Source organism: Rutilus rutilus, assembly GCF_951802725.1.
Source record: "Rutilus rutilus genome assembly, chromosome: 7".
Classification (NCBI taxonomy): domain Eukaryota; kingdom Metazoa; phylum Chordata; class Actinopteri; order Cypriniformes; family Leuciscidae; genus Rutilus; species Rutilus rutilus.
The window spans coordinates 41,318,076-41,337,424 of record NC_140221.1 but is presented as its reverse complement, the minus strand read 5'-3'; the positions used below and the strand labels follow the sequence as shown (position 1 = coordinate 41,337,424).

The 19,349-nt window shown below is 34.9% G+C and overlaps 1 protein-coding gene across 1 annotated transcript in view; it reads left to right on the top strand.

The window, feature by feature from the left end:
* The window catches only part of ppil2 (peptidylprolyl isomerase (cyclophilin)-like 2), a 38,108-nt gene extending 27,269 nt beyond the window's left edge, over positions 1-10,839 (top strand). Inside the window, exons 13-20 of the mRNA XM_084415055.1 lie at positions 225-314; positions 1,160-1,193; positions 5,708-5,825; positions 6,404-6,460; positions 7,713-7,785; positions 8,154-8,216; positions 8,302-8,441; positions 10,464-10,839. Coding sequence (XP_084271181.1) covers positions 225-314; positions 1,160-1,193; positions 5,708-5,825; positions 6,404-6,460; positions 7,713-7,785; positions 8,154-8,216; positions 8,302-8,441; positions 10,464-10,563 — 675 coding nt within the window. The 3' untranslated portion in view covers positions 10,564-10,839. The remainder of the gene's footprint in view (positions 1-224; positions 315-1,159; positions 1,194-5,707; positions 5,826-6,403; positions 6,461-7,712; positions 7,786-8,153; positions 8,217-8,301; positions 8,442-10,463) is intronic.
* Positions 10,840-19,349: the final 8,510 nt, after the last annotated feature.

Here is a 19,349-nt window from a genome sequence, read left to right as displayed (position 1 = left end):
AGTCAAAAGAGTTTCAGAAGAGTTTCTTTATTGATTGTTCATGTGATTTGTATGGTCTCACAACAAAGTATTTGTAAATGTCTAAACATTTCTTCAAACCCTCTTTTTTTTTTTTTTATCAGTTTAGCGTGCTGCAATGCTGGTGTTGTCATAATGACAAACCGTTTTCATAAATCACATTTCCTGACATTAAAACTGATATTTGTTTTGTTTTTTTCTTGCAGGTCCCCAAGGCAGGAGAGAACTTTATTAAACTGTGTAAGAAAGGATATTATGATGGCACAGTATTCCACCGCTCTATTCGAAATTTTATGGTAAATAAGTTTCTCTTTATTATTCTAAAATGTGGCCTTTAAATAAATTTATTTTAAGATGTTACCTCGAATGTAATATTTTCCTACAGTATATTCAGTGTGTGTCTGAATATGTGTGTGTGTGTGTTTGCTAGCGTTAGATAACTACCAATCATCAGGGCTGTCAAAAATATTTTAAGATTAGATTAAGCGTGTGATTAATCGTGATTAATTGCATATTTATCATGAAATTAAGCATAAATAATTTATCTTGTTTAACGCGTTTATATAGTCATCATTTGCCATATCCAGCAAAGTAAACTGTAAGATTGAAGGGTGATTCTCACAAAACTGTATTTTCTAGAAATACGTGAGAGAATTCTAGAGTTCTCCTGCTAATTTTACTTTGATTTCCGTGTAATTTCACTATTTATTTGATTTTATTAATGTACCAAGAAATTGCATAGATGTGAAATGGTTGATGTGTTCTTTCCTGTATCTTTATATACATGTACTTGAAGTACATGTGTGTGTATATATAATGCAAACTTTGTTGCATTATTTTCCTGTTATCACTGTAAAGCTGCTTAGAAACAATCAGTATTGTAAAAAGCACTATATAAATAAAGTTGACTTGACTTGTGCACCAAGCACTGGGAAATTACAAGTATCAGATCGGATCGACTCTGTATCGGCAGATGCTCAATATTGGAGGCACAAAAACACTTGACCGGTACATCAATAGTAATTGAAGTAGATTGCTAGCCATTTAAAACCAAAGAATTAGCTTCAGTTTTTTTTTTTTTTTTTTTTTTTTAGAAAATGTGGCATTTTAATGTTGTTTTTTTGTTATTCTTTGTTTTCAGATTCAAGGAGGAGACCCTACAGGGACTGGTACAGGTAATCATTTTAACATTTGTTCAGAATCACTTGTCATTTTGATCACTTGCGCATTAACAGTTACAAACAGGGTCCTCCCCCCGTTACTGTCTTCAGACTCTCACAACGAGTTAAATATGGCACCTACCCTCACTAAAGTACAAAATATACATCGAATACATCGTTTTAGTTACGAATCTAAGTCAACCAGTTGACTCTTTTTTGTGATTCTTCTTAAAATGATCAGAAAAGGTTTTTCTAGTGGAAACAATTATTTTCGACGTTTAGTCTTTCATAAAATGAAAAAAATAAAATTGAGGTTGACTTTCTTTATCATATTCAGTTGATCAGATGAGAATTGCATTGCTTTCTCAGACTTTCTTGAGCTGTCTAGACAATATGAGCTCAGCTCTCTGAATGCCGTTTTGGTGCACATTTGCGAGGGATGTTTTCCTGTGGTCATGAGTGTTAAAATCTTGCAGGTTCAACTGAGGAAAAGAAACGGTAAAGAGCTTGTGCACTCTCCATTCCCTTGAATGGTCTTGTGCGTATCTAAAATTCAATCCCATAAAAAATGCACCAGCCTCACCTGAGACTCTTGTGTAGAGAGAAAGATTGAGAGCAAGAAGTGAACAGGGAAGTAGACCGAATGATTTTTCATGAACAGAGAGTGAATTTAAAGTGTTGAGTATTAGATTTGAAGGTCAGAAGCAGCTTCTATCTTCCAGCCATCATCACGCACATTGAGGCAAGATTTGTATTTGCATTTGACCTGAAAATAGGTGCAAAAAGAGGCAGAGATTTTGCATCAGAGCAAACTGTTGATTGCCTGCCCAAAATATGTGCTTTTAGTCATTTGAGTGAATGTTCACGGATGTTAGAGAAGAGTTTGCAGTGTCCTCAATCCATCTCTATATGTGACACTCCATGTACAATAGGTTCATTAAATGATTAAAAACACATGCCCTTTTTTGTAAGGGAATAGTTCACACAAAAATGAAAATCATCATTATTTACTCACACTATTATGTTGTTTCAAACCTGTATGACTTTCTTCTATAGAACACAAAAGGAGAACTTTCAAGACTACTCTTTTCAATATAATGAAAGCAAACAAGGACAAAATGACAAAAAAGCACCATAAATGCATCCTAATATTGGATGAAGCAGTCTTCTTGAGTCATATGATAGCAATTGTGTGACAAACACCATAAATGCATCCTAATATTGGATGAAGCAGTCTTCTTGAGTCATATGATAGCAATTGTGTGACAAACAGACTAAAATTGATGTTGCTGTACACTGATAATTCATCCTAGTTTTCCTTTGGCAAGTAGTGATGTCCAATTTTGGGAGGAATCAGTTAGATCTAATGAATCTGCTTATACAGCTCAAAAAACATGAGTGATTTATTCAATAATTGGACCAATTGTGATGTTCAATGATTCCAGTTGCATCAAATAACAACTTAAAATTCAGTCTGTTCTTCATAAAAATAAAAATAAATAAAAGAATAGTATTGTATGACATGCAAGAATTATATGGACACTTATGATACTTTTGTTTGAATTGCATAGAAGAATGACCAGTACATTGTTAAAATGCTTCAGTAGGAGTCATAAAGCTTTGGAACAACATGAGGATAAGTACATTTCTGAGTGAAAATATACCTTATATGAGATATGTTCTGATAAACATTGGCATTATACAAAACCATAATACACTCGGAAAAAAAGGTACAAAATCTGTCACTGGGACGGTACTCTTTCAAATGTTACCTTTAAGGTATTAATATGCACTTTTAGATCCTAATGCATCTTTAGGGGTAATAAATAAGGTACAACTTTTTTTCTGAGTGTGTAACGTGGCTTAGTTAAATTATTTTGAAAGCTTTGATCATGTGTTCAGCCATCCTGTTTTCCTCCATTTAGTTGAAAAATAGATAATATTAACCAAATTATCCACATGTGTTTTGGATGCTGCAGCAAGAAGTCACGAGTGTGTCAAATCACACAATGTTCCTTTGAAGAGATGCCACGTTCTGTAATAATGGTGCTCTGTTAGGCTGTGAATGAATGTGCAATGATTATGATTCATCTACAAAATTTAATCAAGGCTTCTTGCGCAGCAGTTTGGGATCAGTGCGGCAGAAAACATCACAACTCACGGTGACATCTGTGACGTTTTTAGATGTGTATTTGTAGGTATAAAGGTATACATGATTGGCAAAGGAAAGGAAATAAGTAAAAGCTCATCAAATCTTTCCTAAATGACAAAGAATATAGTATCGAAATATTATAGAATATAGAAGACTCCTGAGTTCCAGTTAGTTTTGTGGCAGTCATCGGCTGTGATGTACTATGTTTATTCGCAGAGTCTCTTAATTGTTGTTATTTTGTTAAAATTATGGCAATCATACAATTGCATTTATAATCAATTTAGTTTGATTTGCAGGTTAATCATATTAATCACAATCAGTTACATATTTTCATCGGAGATAATTTTTTAATTGCTCACTGCCGACTCAAGACACGAAGCTTGAATTACTCAGTTGCCTTTGTGTGAAATTAGTTTTTTATGTATGAGTCAGAGGACATGATTTTTTTTGTTTATTGCAAAATAATGGAATAAAAACGAATTAATCTTAAATTTAATGTTAAAATTATTTTATTCAGCTCTGATTATTGCTATTCAGCTCTGCTTCCAAATCATTTTAAGGAATAATACAGGGTCTATACATTGCTGTCAGTTATTCAACAAAAAAAGTTTCAACTTGGTTTCAGAAAAGTCTTTGGGGCAACAGCTGTGATACGTTTGGCTCATAGACTTCTACAGATAGTTGGTTTTAACCTTGGATTTAACCATCTACCTTTTTGGATTTTAACATTTTAATCTTGAACCCCCTAAGGTGCTCAAAATGAATAAATCATGTTTTCATTGTTTTTAATCGTGTCAGCCTTGTTATTCTGTCCGGTTGATTTTCATCCACTTCCTATAACCCTTTTTTTCCCTCCCTTTTTAATCAAGTCTGTGGCATGGGGGTAGGAAATGTCAGCACGGGCATAAATTATGCAGAAATGTCACCTGGGGGGAATGTTTATGAGGGTGTGCCGAGTTTTCAGAGGTAGAATTGGTGCGCTGTAAAGCCATCGCTCCGCAACGACACAAGCTGCTGGACGTTAAAACGCTACGTCTAGAATCATGTGCGGCGACTCGTTAAGAAGTACAAAAGATTTTAAAACTCGCGTGACTTTGTGAATTCGGTAGGTGCAGGTGTCACAGAAATCCTGCAGTTGAGAAACGTCTCGCGTCAGCCTCAGCACACACGCGAACACTCGCTGAGAGAGCCGCATCCAGCAGAGCTTTTGATTGAGCGTGATGAAGCGTTAATTAGTGAACCTGATTTGGAGGCCTTTGGCATGAGGTGTTTGTTTATGGTGGCGGAAGACGATGCATGTGGCACTGGGTTCATTTTATAAATGATTTGAAGTGATTGAAAAAGACAATCTGGGTCAAGTTTAGTTGAACGGCTTTAATATTTCAGTGTAAAATCTGTAGGAAGAATTAAATAGACTACTGCTAACGTTTAAAAGATACTGATAACGTTTTAATGTTAACTGATTAATGCAGTACAGTAAAATTTTAAATGGCTGTTTTCTATTTTAATATATTATACAATATAATTTATTCCTGCGATTTCAGCATCAATAGTCCAGTCTTCAGTGTCACATGATCCTTCATAAATCATTCTAATATGATGAGTTGATTGATGGTCAAGAAACATTTCTTATTATTATCAGTGTTGAAAACAGTTGTGCTGCTTAATATTTTTGAGGAAACGGTGATCCATTTTTTTTCATTAAATTCTTTGATGAATTGAAAGTTATAACATTATACATATCTAACATTATAAATGTCTTTACTGTCACTTTTGATCAATTTAATGCATCATTTCTGAAGTATTAATTTCTTTCAAAAAGTCAGAAAAATCTTACTGACCCCGAACTTTTGAAAGGTAGTGTATGTTTTCTTCAATTGAGCATATTGCTGATTCTAAGTATTTGAGATTAACCACTAAACCTATTGAAATCTAGTACGTGAATTGCCTCACCATCATTTGTGCTACGGACATGGATTTATCCTCAAATCACTTGGCTTTGTTTAAGAGATATGCTGGCACTTTTGAACATAGGCAGGACAAAACCCCAAAGACATTGAATGTGAGGGACCTGAGCCATATCTGGGAACCAAAGTATGTTTTTGCAATCCTGTTTGGTGCTGCTAGTGTCATAGAAATAACACTACATTTAAACTATTGTGTTTCTGTGTGTGTAAATGTAATTGTCGTTTTTGTGTTGTGTTGTGCTGGATCTCTGGATTTGTTCTTCCAGTGCAATTACACCAGACGTGATAGCACATGCAGCAGGGTTGTTATTGGCCAGGTGTCATGATGTGTTACTCTTAATCTCATACAGATCTTTAATATTCATATTTTTCCCCCCTGTCGATCCTCTTTCTGTCGTTGTGTATATCAGGAGGCGAGTCTTTCTGGGGAAAGCCATTCAAGGATGAATTCAGGCCTAATCTGTCTCACACGGGTCGTGGGATTCTGAGCATGGCTAACTCAGGACCCAACACAAATAAATCCCAGTTGTGAGTATGTTTCATCTGCTCATTACAGTGATTGTCAGCTTCAGACATTCTGGTTTGTGTTTGTTCTAAATCCCTTAAGTATTAAACTTCTGCAATTATTTCAGCCCAAACTTCTGAACATACAAACACCATTCAAACTTTGGATCACAGGCCACTTTAGGCTACTTTTGGTTTTTATAAACCGCTTTTAGAGAAATTTGAGTGAGAGATAGAGAGAATTTGAATACTGAATTCTTGTTGATTTTCTTATGGTATTTGCATACTGATTTGAGAATGGTCTTTCTTGCATTTAACCCTTCATAACCAGCACAGTTTTGTTGCCTCTACAAGCACTGCTCAATATATACAAATCTAATTTAAATATGAATTTACCCTTGCGTTTAACCATTAATAACCAGCAATGACAAATGGGAAGAATCAAAGCTTAAATTTACCTTAATCTTCAACACTGTGTTGTTGTTTTGCCTTTACAAGCTCTGGTGCTTTGCTCATTAAATACAAATCTAGTTTAAATATAAATTTACCCTGTTACGAAAACTCTCGGTTCACATGAGAATATTTTTCCTGTTTTCTTTCAGCTTCATAACATTCCGCTCGTGCGCATACCTGGACAGGAAACACACTGTGTTTGGAAGGTAAGTACACTTATGGATTTGTCTTCAGTAATAGATTTGACCTGTGTACATTCACATCCCTCAGACCAAAGAGTGCATCAATAGCTGTTTGCAGCCGTGAATGAGTTTCTCGCTTGTCCTGAGTGGTAATAATGGATCTCAACATCATACAGCTATTTTGGGGGTACCATTTTTGGTATATTCTTCATTTGGTCCGCTCTCTGTGTGTGTGAAGTCCTTCCTGGGGGAAAGCTTGTCTTCTGTTGAATCAGAACATTCCAGCACACGCGCACACTTTCACTCTGAGGGAAAGTCTTTGCCCATTTGGCATTGAGTGGAAACCCTTGGACTCTAGCTGTGGAATTCAGAGGCTTGTCAGCATAAGCCTGGACTAAACTGCTGTGCACACTCTCATGCACCCCTCACCCCACAGCAAACGAAAGTCTGTGCACTTACTGAGCACGTGCAGTGAGAACGCACACACTCGCCCCTCGACCCTTAGCCTATGGGGTACCTAGAAACCTGAGCCCCTGTTAAAGATGAAATGTCCCACAGCTGTGCAAAGAGAGAAAGTGCACAGCATGTGCACATATAGCTCTAACACACAAACAACGTTATAGATTTGATCCAAGATATTATCACAGCTTGGCACTGAATCATCACTTTTTTTTTACTTTGCAACTACAGCTACTTGTTAAAGAAACAGTTAATAAAAAATAAATAAAAATGAGAATACTCTTAAATTGTTTACTAACCCTCATGTTGCTCTAAACCTGTGTGACTCTTCTGTGAAACACAAAAGAAGTATATTGAAAATGTCAATATAATGAAAGTGCACTGTGACTGGCGCCCGTCAAGCTCCAAAAACGGCAAAAAGCAAGAAATGATCACAAAAGCAATCCATACAACTTTTGCACAATTTTCCGAATCTTTTGAAGCCATTTGATAGCTTTGTGTGCCTGAACTTTGAGTCATTATTCACTGAAAACCAGGTTGAAAGTGAGTTTTATTTTAGTCATATGGACTGCTTAAATCGTATTCATTTATTTATTTTTTGCCCTTCTTGGAGCGTAACAGTTAAAGTAAATTGCATAATTTTCATTTTGGGGTGTGCTGTTACTTTAAGAAAAGTTCAAAATTGTCGTCTACAGTGAAAGGGTTTGATCCAGTCTCATTAGTGATATTATCACCACTTGGCACTGAATACTTACCTCATTTACTCATTGCAGCGGGGTTTTAATAGGATTTCTGTCCCTCTTTTGCTCTCTTTTAGAGTGGTTGGCGGTTTAGAGGCTCTCACAGCGATGGAGAATGTTGAAAGTGATCCGAAGACAGACAAACCCAAGGTTATTTTATTCCATTTATTCCCCTTCTGTGGCATCAGAAATGTATGATTCGGTTGCAGAAGCGTGTGTCAGCAGTGTAGGGTTGTGCAACATGACTCATGGTACCTCCTGTTTGTTTATATTTTTCCACCTGCTGTCAAATCCCAGAATGCCAAAAGAGAAAATAGTCACGTTTATTCATGTTTTTTTTTTAAGCATTTTTTTCTGCCTCATGTAAAATGCAAACTGTATTTTAGCTTGGGGCAACAGAGTTTTTGAATACTTCGCTTTTTCTTTGCCTTTTCATTTCTTAAACGGTAACAGCATGCTAATGAGTCAAGAGTGTTTTTTCTCAGTCTGAATCTCTTGTTTCTGTTTCACTTTCTCAGTCTGAGATAAAGTTGCTGAGCGCTTCAGTATTTGTGGATCCGTATGAGGAAGCCGATGCACAGGTCAGCATTTGTGTGCATGTATGTAGTCAATGTCGTATTTGTTGTTTTCATGGCGTGCAGTCGATGTGACACTGTGTGTGTTTAGATTGCAGCCGAGCGAGAGAAGGAAGCACAGAAACAGGAGGAAGAGAGAGCGCAAACTTCTGCTTCAGCTAAAGCAAAAACAGAGGACAAGCCTAAAGTCTTCAAACCAGGAGTGGGCAAATACATCAACATGGCTGCCACGTGAGTTCACACTCATCTGTGATGATGCACGGTTGATGAATACGACCGCCTCATAAAATTGCAAGACTTTTTCTGATCTTTTTATATTGCAAGATATTGCATTGATTTATTTCATTGAACTTTTTCCTCTCACAACAGTGAGGAGGTTCTGGTAATGTAACTCATATTTATTACCTCTATAATGATCAAATAATTATCATTATTAAGGTAATAAATATGAGTTACATCACCAGAACCTTTCCTCCAAGCACACAAGTAATTCATTAGTCTGTTGACTTTTATAGTCCTTTTGAAATTTGCTCTGGTAATCCTCATATTTACCACAACAAGCTATTTATTAAAAGCAATATTTCACTGTTTGAGTTCTGAAAATAAAAGTTATTTGTTGTTATTTATCTAAAGGTTATAGGATTACAAATGTGTTTTCAGTCGCTTTTGAATCTTCACCATCAAGGCAAAATAAATAATTTAACCTGAATTGATGTAAAGAATCTTGCAAGCTACAGCAACATGAGGAAATTAGTTTTTTGTCTGTGTAATATTTCTGGTCAAAAAGACAAAAAAAGTATATATTATAGATAGATAGATGGATAGGTAGATAGGTAGGTAGGTAGGTAGGTAGATAGGTAGGTAGATAGGTAGGTAGATAGATAGGTAGGTAGGTAGGTAGATAGATAGGTAGGTAGATAGATAGGTAGGTAGATAGATAGATAGGTAGGTAGATAGATAGATAGGTAGGTAGGTAGGTAGATAGGTAGGTAGATAGGTAGGTAGGTAGATAGGTAGGTAGGTAGATAGATAGATAGATAGATAGATAGATAGATAGATAGATAGATAGATAGATAGATAGGTAGATAGGTAGATAGATAGGTAGGTAGGTAGGTAGATAGGTAGGTAGATAGATGTGTCGTAGCCTATTATAATAATGTGCACAGCTTTCAGTGGATGTTACTGTTTTATGTTATTAATAATTAATAACTTAAATATAAAATAAGCTTAAAGTCATATCCTGGCAAATGTTTGTGTTACTGGTGAGGGGTTTGTCCCACACCACAGCAGGGCTCAGGATATGAGCAAAGTTTACTGAGAATGGCAGGAGATCTTTCTAATTATCCCTCACCAACCCCACTGTTTCTCACATACACACACACACACACACACACACACACACACACACACACACACACACACACACACACACACACACACACACACACACACACACACACACACACACACACACACACACACACACACTCCCATACACTCTCCCTAACACACTGACTGACTGTTAAAGAGACAAGCACATGCGTACAGAGCGATGTGAACACCTGCTGCTCACACCTGAGATCTGGATCACACACACACACACACACACACACACACAGGGTTACAACAAATTTTTCTAGTCGCTGTTGAATCTTCAACATCAAAGCAAAATAAATTAATTAACCCGAATTGGTGTAAAGAGTCTTGCAAGCTAACGCAGCATGAGGAACTTTGTTTTCTGTCTTTGAAATATTTCTGGTCAAAAAGACTCTCAAATTATCGCTTTGAATCAAATTTTGGCCAATATTTACCATGGTAAAGCTCAAAATAATTAAAAGAACTGGCAATTGAGATTCTTTAAGATGAAAGGAGAAAATGATAGAGAGAAGATAAAAAATTCAAAGTGTTTAATAAATGCATAACCATTTTTTCCCCCACTTTTTATGAAACATTGATTTAAAGAGGCTGTTTGTGCTACTGTACCTTTAAGACCACTTTATGTAAAGGAATTATGTCATTGGCTAACCTCTGCTTGTGAAATGAGTAATAAGAATTATGTTCAAGGTCCAGCTTGGGTTTCCTTCAATAACAGCCTCTTTGCAAGGTCTGCATTTACTTTGACAGATTCACAAAACATTGCGCTCTGAAACGTGCCAAACAAACTGCTGAGGTCGGACTCGCATATATAATCACCACTGAATCAGTTACACAAACCTAATTAACTTTAACGTCTCATTCACTCTCCTTCATCAGGAAACATTCCCACCCAGATGGTGACAAACCCTCCACTAGTGAAGCTCCTGCCAAGAAACACAAAGGCAGAGCAGGTTTTGGAGACTTCAGCTCCTGGTAGAGCCACCTCACCAACAGCTGATTCTGGGTCAGATATGCCATACTGGACTCTTCTAGATCTTATTCTGTGCAGTGTTTGCAAACCTCTTGGTCTTTCCCCTTTATGTTTTCTCATTTGAAAGTTTTTGTGTTTTAAGATCATTGATGTGGCAGGGATTGTTTTGTTCACATGTAGTTTGCTCATGTCTTGATATTGAGCCCTGTAAATAATCATTGCTATTTTTTGCATATTAAATGATTGCATATGGGCATTAATAAATGCATTTTGCTAAAAGTTTGGCATGTTCATGACTCAATATTGTTATTTTTATTTTTGTTTGTATGGTCCAGTGTTATTTTAGTTTTATTATAGTTGTATTCATATTTAGAATTAGCCTATATTTTCATTTTCATTTTGTAATATAATAGTACGTTTTTAGTAAGATAGATAGATATAGAGATATATAAAAATATATATATATATATATAAAAAAAATATATATCTGTGAAATGTATCAAAAAAAAAAATCAAACAAACAAAAAAAAATAATAATTATTATTTTATTTATATATATATATATATATATATAAAAAATAAAATAATAATTATTATTTTGATTTTTTGTTATTATTTTTTGTTTATTATTATTATTTATATATATATATATATATATATATATATATATATATATATATATATATATATATATATATATATATATATATTTTTTTTTTTTGCTAATCAGTCATAAAGTTCACTCCAAGAAAGTGCCATTACAGCACACCAAGCTAATTGTTTTGGTCATATTTTGTTCCTTTACAGCGCTTGACCGCTCACTATGAACTCTGTATATATCTTTTGTGTTCCACAAAAGTCATTGAGGTTTAGAACTACATGAGAGTAAATGAATAATGAGCAGCGTTGGGGGTACACGCATTACAAATAACGCGAGTTATGATATTACTTTTTCAAGTAACGCAGTAATTAAAAATTTGAAATAACACAAATGCATTTGTGTATTTAATCTCACTTTATTAACCAATGTCTTTGCTGTTGATCTTCAATGATCCAATTCAATCATACTAATAAGCAAAAATGACTTATGATGATGAGAGCGTTCCTTATAATATCTCATTGAATAAGGGTTCGGACCAAAGTGATAAAAAAAATGATGTTTTCTAACTAAACCAATTGCTGTGAGTTGTTCCTGTCATGAGTGCAGGTATTGTGTCCTCCAATGGGATTTACATTTCCAGAATGTTGAATGGAAAATCTGTGTAGTTCATGCAATAGAGCTGTTCTCTGTTGTTATGTCTGCAATTTTTTTATGTCTTTTCCTGGAGGGGAGTTTCCTATGTTTGCTTTCTTTTGTCCTTGACAGTTCTTGCTGATTGTGTGGGTTTTTTTCTATTATTTACTTCTTCTTTTTTTCGACCCAAGCGTGTTTCATACAGCCTCGGGAGCCAATTACACAAGCTGACTGTTTCTGAAAGTTATTGCCCATTTTTCTTCCTTCTGTTGGCATAAAAGGATGAATCTCACAAAACCTGTCAGATCAAGTTTTTTTCCTCAAAATCGAAAGAAATAAAATAAATGATATGTTTACATTAGAAATGACTTTGAGACTCACCACCGAGAATAATTGTATAAAAAATAAATTATAATTCCAGCTGCATCGCATTAATGGGAATTTGGGTCATGAAAATGTTAACAGTTAAAAAAGATATATATATATTTGGTAAAATATGACCCATATACACACTACTGCTTAAAATGTGGAGTTAGACATTTAAAAAAAAGAAAGAAATGAATACTTTTATTCCGTAAGAACTCATTAATTTGTTCAAAAGTGACATCATATCATCTATATACATATTTATGATAGTTTTATAATTCAAATAAATACTATTCTTTTTTTCTATTTTCTATTATTAAAGAATCCTGAAAAGAAATTGTCAGTTTCCACAGAGATATTAAGCAGCATGATGTTTTCAACATTGATGATAATAAGAAATCATTTCTGAAACCATCAACTCATCATATTAGAATGATTTCTGAAGGATCATGTGACACTGAAGACTTGAGTAATGATGCTGAAAATTCACCTTTGACACATTTTTTAAATATATTAAAATAAATGCAGCTTTGGTAAGCAGTAGAAACTTCTTTCAGAAACATTACAGACCCCAACATTTTGGACTTTATGTATGAGATTGAAGCGCGTCTTTCAGGACACTGAAGTGCAGATGATGTTTCTGTGTGTAAGTGATACAGGCAGGTGTGTGAGCATGTCCTGGTAAACAACTTGTGGATGTGCCTTCTTCCGGCCTTTACGTAACCCTGCATGTGTCTTCTGCATGCTCTGCTCTTGTGTGTGTGTGAAGCGATCAGCCACACGTTTTCTCTGTGTGAAGTGCATCAGTCAGTCTCTGGTGGTTTAAGTCAGGCGGGCTCGTCTATAGTGTCAGAGTGCAGGAGGAAAGCCCATCCCAGTGCAACACACAAATCTGTCACTGTTTCCCGAATAGTTCAACTTCCCAGCAGATTCATGTTCAAATAATGCCCTGTTCTGAGCTCCACACGTTCCTCCTAACTGGCGTAAGCATTTCTCGTTTTCCCATACACTATTTGTGTGAAATTACTGTCTGTCTGTGAACCAAAACAGCTATTTATGATGTTGCCAACACATTATGTGTGTTGAATAGCATATTTTGAGGCTTCAGCATGTGTCATTTCTTTAATGGTGACCCCAGTAATGTGTTCGGAGAGAGAGATGGAGATGGATGGATACTAGGGGTGTCACAATATATCGCAAAGCAAAAAAGCAACAGTATGTATCGTGGATAGTTCACCCCCAAAAAAGAAAAAAATTACTATGTGAGGGAAAAAAACAAGTTTTCAGAGTTTTATTGTCAGTACTACATTAACTACTATATACAGTACAGGTCAAAAGTTTGGAAACATTACGATTTTTTTTATATTTTTGAAAGAAGTCTCTAATGCTTATCAAGGCTGCGTCAAAAATACTGAAAAAAAACCCCCAGTAATATTGTGAAATATTATTGCAACTTAAAATAATAGTTTTCTATTTGAATATACTTTAAAAAATAATTTATTCCTATGATGCAAAGCTGAACTTTCAGCATCATTACTCCAGTCTTCAGTGTCACATGTGAAATCCAGTCTATCACATGATCCTTTAGAAATCATTCTAATATTCTGATTTATTATGAGTGTTGGAAACAGTTCTGCTGCCTAATATATTTGATGAATAAAAGGTTAAAAAGAACTGCATTTATTAAAAAAATATATATATATTTTCTAATAATATAAATCTTCTTTACTATCACTTTTTATCAATTTAACACATCCTTGCTGAATAAAAGTATTGATTTATTTCAAAAAAAGAAAGAAAAAAAATTTACTGACCAGTAGTGTATATTGTTGTTACAAAAGATTTCTATTTTTAAAAAATGTGCTGCTTTTTTTTTTTTTTTTTTTTTTTTATTCATCAAAGTATCCTAAAAAAGTATCACAGGTTATGAAAAAATATTAATCAGCAGAACTGTTTCCAACTTTGATAATGAATCATCATATTAGAGTGATTTCTAAAGGATCATGTGATAGACTGGAGTAATGATCCTGAAAATTCAGCTTTGCATCACAGAAATAAATGATAATTTAAAGTATAATAAATTGAAAACCAATTATTTTAAATTGTAATAATATATCACAATATAGAAAAATTGATCAAAATAAATGCAGAAGAAAGATGAGCAGAAGAAAACATTAAAAATAGTAATGTTTCCAAACTTTTGACCTACTGTATAATAATGCAATGGGGGAATATCTGTGTGTCCTGATAGTGCCAAATGTCTTATGTTACCAGTAAAAAGTGGCCTACATTATTTTAGTCAGTGACAGGGTGACAGGGTGCAAGCATATTCGTTCAGAATCATGAATATTTGTACTCTGGTGTCTCTATTGTCCTGTGCATTGGGTTTCCAGCACCAAGTCCAAGCCTATTCATTTCCACACCCAATGTAATACCAAATTTAGCATTTTAATCAACAGTTCGTTTTTTTGTCAACCTTTTATCATATGACTTGGTACCCTGGAAATCCAGAGTTCTCGCGAGAGCACAAGTTGAATTTGCTCAGCGAGTTTACTCTGGTGTCTAGTAATGATGCTCATTAAATATGCCCTTGTATCCGAGCTGCACCAATCACATCGGGTTATCTGATATAGGCGGGCCAGAGGCGAGATGACGACAGCGCTGCGACGTCGAAGTCATTAGTAAACATTGCAAGATGGCTATGGGTGAACTCCAGTTGTTTGAAATGGCTACAATGAACGAGTTAGACTTGGCTTTTTCTCTAAAAGAGGAACAGAAGACGGCGCTCGAATCGTTCCTTTGCAAGAAGGGCGTTTTTGCTGTTTTGCCGACCGGATACGGTAAGAGTCTAATCTACCAGTTAGCTCCGCTGCGAATGGGGCTTGTTGTGATTGGTCGTAGTGTTATCCAATTGCGTGCAGTGAGATTTTCAAACGCATGCTTGGTGCCGCCCCTCGAGCTGGCAGATTTTCATTAGTCGACGCCAGACCATTAATCTTTCAGATTTAGGCCTGGATTTCCATTTTGCAATACTCAATAATATCGTATCATCATGATATATCGAATCGTGACATGAGGGTATCGTTACACCCCTAATGGATACATACATACATGGATGGATGGATACTTAGATGCTTACATTCTTATATGTAGTTCTTCATTGTCATAATTGTATTATAAGAACATAATTTAGTGCATGCAGCGGCTGAAACTGGTTTAAGATTTAAACATTTTGAGTTCACGAACTCATCTTTTAGTCTGCCTTAGTTCAGTGGAAAGAAAGTGATGAAACAGATTAATCTTAAAAGGGATAAAGATTACACTGTCTCAGAGTTATATAATTCTGTAGCATATATAAGAGTATCAGATATAGTTCTAATTTCTATTATGGTGTGTAAAAGACCCCTTCAGTGAAGCGGTAACCATCTGTTCCTGACAGAGGATCCAGGAAAATGTCATGTTTTGTGCCATTTCTTTGATGTCTGAATGCCAGAGTCTCTTTGGATCGTGTTTAAACTGTGATGATGGACGGCACTGACTGGCATTGAGACAGATGATTTTAAAGCCTGAGCAGCTTCTTTAAAGTTTTGAAACACACAGTCTACATGAACTGGCATGTTACAGTATAAGTGTTGTAGGCTGTGTCATAGACTTTATAGGCCTCGGATGACTTGATACACTGCCAGTCTAGCGAGTTTGGAATAGATAGATTAATAGATAGATGTCTTTTATTCTCACCAAGGCTGCATTTATGTGATCAAAAATACAGTAATAATAGAATTTTAAAATGATTTCTGAAGGATCATGTGACACTGAAGACTGGAGTAATGACGCTGAAAATTCAGCTTTGCATCAAATTACGTTTTAAAATATCAAACATTTAAATTGTAATAATATTTCACAATGTTACTGTTTTTAAGGTATTTTTGATCAAATAAATGTGAGCTTGGTAAATCTTAATTATTATTATGACAAATACAGTGGTGTATACAGTGCTATGCATAAGTTTAGACACCCATACTAAAGTTGACTAAAAAGAGGAATAAAAATCATCTTTTGGAAACTGAACTTAATGCCTTCATTTAAAAAATTAGGAAAAATCCAACCTTTAAGGACACCAATTTTCTTTGTGAATGAATAATGCATCGTAAATAAATAAATGTTCTTCCTTAAAATACAGGGTGCATAAGTTTGGGCACCCCTATGTTAAATTCCCATAGAGGCAGGCAGATTTTTATTTTTAAAGGCCAGTTACTTCATGGATCCAGGATACTATGCATCCTGATAAAGTTCCCTTGGCCTTTGGAATTAAAATAGCCCCACATCATCACATAGCCTTCACCATACCTAGAGATTGGCATGGTTTTATTTCAGTTAGCCGAATAGCTAGTTTGATTTTAATTGAGAGATGATCTTATGGAAAGTACCCCATGCCAATCTCTAGGTATGGTGAAGGCTATGTGATGATGTGGGGCTATTTTAATTCCAAAGGCCAAGGGAACTTTATCAGGATGCATAGTATCCTAAAATAAAAATTACAAAAAATACTTAAAAATAAAAATCTGCCTGCCTCTATGGGAATTTAACATAGGGGTGTCCAAACTTATGCACCCTGTATTTTAAGGAAGAACATTTATTTATTTACGATACATTATTCATTCACAAAGAAAATTGGTGTCCTTAAAGGTTGGATTTTTCCTAATTTTTTTAAATTAAGGCATTAAGTTCAATTTCCAAAAGATGATTTTTTATTCCTCTTTTTAGTCAACTTTAGCATGGGTGTCTAAACTTATGCATAGCACTGTATCACCTGAATTGCTTTTATGTTGCTCTTTTTGTCATGTTTGGAGTTCAACAGCACCATTCCCGTTCGGTTTTATTATTTGGAAAAGAGCAGCAAGAACAATCTACTTTTAAAAGACATCAGGCTAAATAAACGATAACATCATTTGTATTTTAGGGCTGAGCTAAGCCTTTATGATCCTGAAGCGCGTTGTGTGGATTTGATGCGTCAGCTGTTCTGATGATGTCATCACGAGCACCTGTGCCTTTATGAGATCAGTGTGTTTGAACTTGTTGGACAGTGAGTTGACAGTGACAGATGCACTCGGAGGATCGATGATACAGCCGTTCAGTGAGAAATGATCTCTCTCTCTCTCTCTCTCTCTCTCTCTCTCTCTCTCTCTCTCTCTCTCTCTCTCGCTCTCTCTGGCTGTTTTGCTGACAGAATAGGTGACAATGGCAGGAGCAGCTGCTGACAGTTGGGAACTTTCCAGCCCTGTCTGGTCCCCTGCCACCCCACCAGTGCCCGACCATCAGCACTGCACCATTACATGTGTTTGTGTGAAAGTGTGAATGAGAGCTGCTGGGATATCTTGCATTTGAGCTCAGATTACTTGTTTGATAAAATAGTAAAATAATTTAGTATTATTAAATATTATTTCGTTGTTTTGTTTTTGTATTTTATTTCATTAACTTTATGCTATTTTTATTTACTGTAGTTTTTTATATAATTATTTTATTTTAATTAATTTAATTTAATTTTAGTATCTAATTTCATTTACTTTAAATAGTATTTTATTGTAGCACATTATATTTTTACATTTCTTTTATGAAAGTTTTTTTCATTTTGTTTATGATTTTGATTTTATTAATATTATTTTATTATGTTATGTTATTATTTTATTTTAGTATTTTATTTCATTTAACTTACAATTTAAAGTAATGTTTCTTCTTGATTTAAAGTATAGTTTTTGTTTTATTTTATTTTAGAAATGTTTTATTTGGATATTTTTGGGTTCTTTATCTTTTATCTTTCAAATATTCAATTATTTCAATTACTTTTATTTCTTAATGCTTGTTTAATCAATTTCTACTGTTGTTATTTTACATGATTCTACTTATTTTGCATCCTCCTTTGGTCATACAAGTAAAGCACATCAAATAGGAAACCTGTTGATTTGGGGCTTCATCGACTAACCAAGACACAGCTGGTGTGTTTCACAGGGTGAATATGATTCAGAGGTGGAAGGAGCCTGACTGACTGATTGTGCTCACACACACATGTGTGTATAGATGTATGGATGGGTGGAGAGAGACGAGTGAATCGGTTCGTCGAGCCTCAGCTGGCATTTTTAGTGCCAGCTGTAAAAAATGCCTGAGGCGCAAAATGTGTGTATCTATTGTGTGTCTCTCGCTGATATAAGTCTCAGTCATTTTAAAATAGCATCTCCAAACTAACACTGATTGGAATAGGTGGTAATAATACTTTAAAGACCATATAAAAACAAGTTCGACCCCATTTCATTTCGTATACAGTAGCCGCTGTAAGCATTTTCATTCAGCATAAAATGTCTTATTTGACAGACGACTGAAATAGGTGTCTTGAGAAATCACACCTGTTCCTGTGACAGCTCCAGACTCTGTAAGCAAAATATGTGTTAGTCACTCTGAAAATGTGGAAGCTTGAGTATGGGCGAGACAATTTGCTGAACAATGGTGGATGGAGGGAGTGTTACTGTTCGGAAACAGTCATTATCCTAGCAGCACAAAATTGTTTATTGCAACCTTACCCTCTTACTGTCTGTACGTCTTCAGTACGTGTTGTTCTTTTTCTTTTTTCAAGAAAAAATGATTTATTAGGGGTTTAGGGTTATGCTTTTATTCAATTATAATTATTATTCAGTGATCAAAGCTGCATTTTCAGCATCATTACTCCAGTCTTGATCCTTCACAAATCATTCTAATATGCTGATCTGCGGCTCAAGAAACATTGTTAACTTTATTTTAAGGGTCAATGATTATGCGCTTAAACATTAACACACCACTAGTTGATGATTAACTGAACAAGTAAAGGCATATAAGACATTATTTATGTAGTTAAGCTTTAACAAACCAGTTAATAGTTAACTGAACATATATTTTGGGCATATTAGCATTATTTACAACTTCTCAAACATTTGAAGGATAATTAAACAAAAATAAGCCAATAATTAATGATTAACTGACTGTTCAGTAAGTGTTACATTTAATTTTGATAGTCCACTTTAGACATTCCTTTGCTATTACATGTCAGCTAACTCTAATCAGAGTATTAGTAGACTGTTAGGTTAGGGTTCGGGTAAGTAGAATAAGTTGCCTGTCGCAAAGTCTGTTGTTAATCATCAAAATAAAGAGTTAGCAGATATTAAGC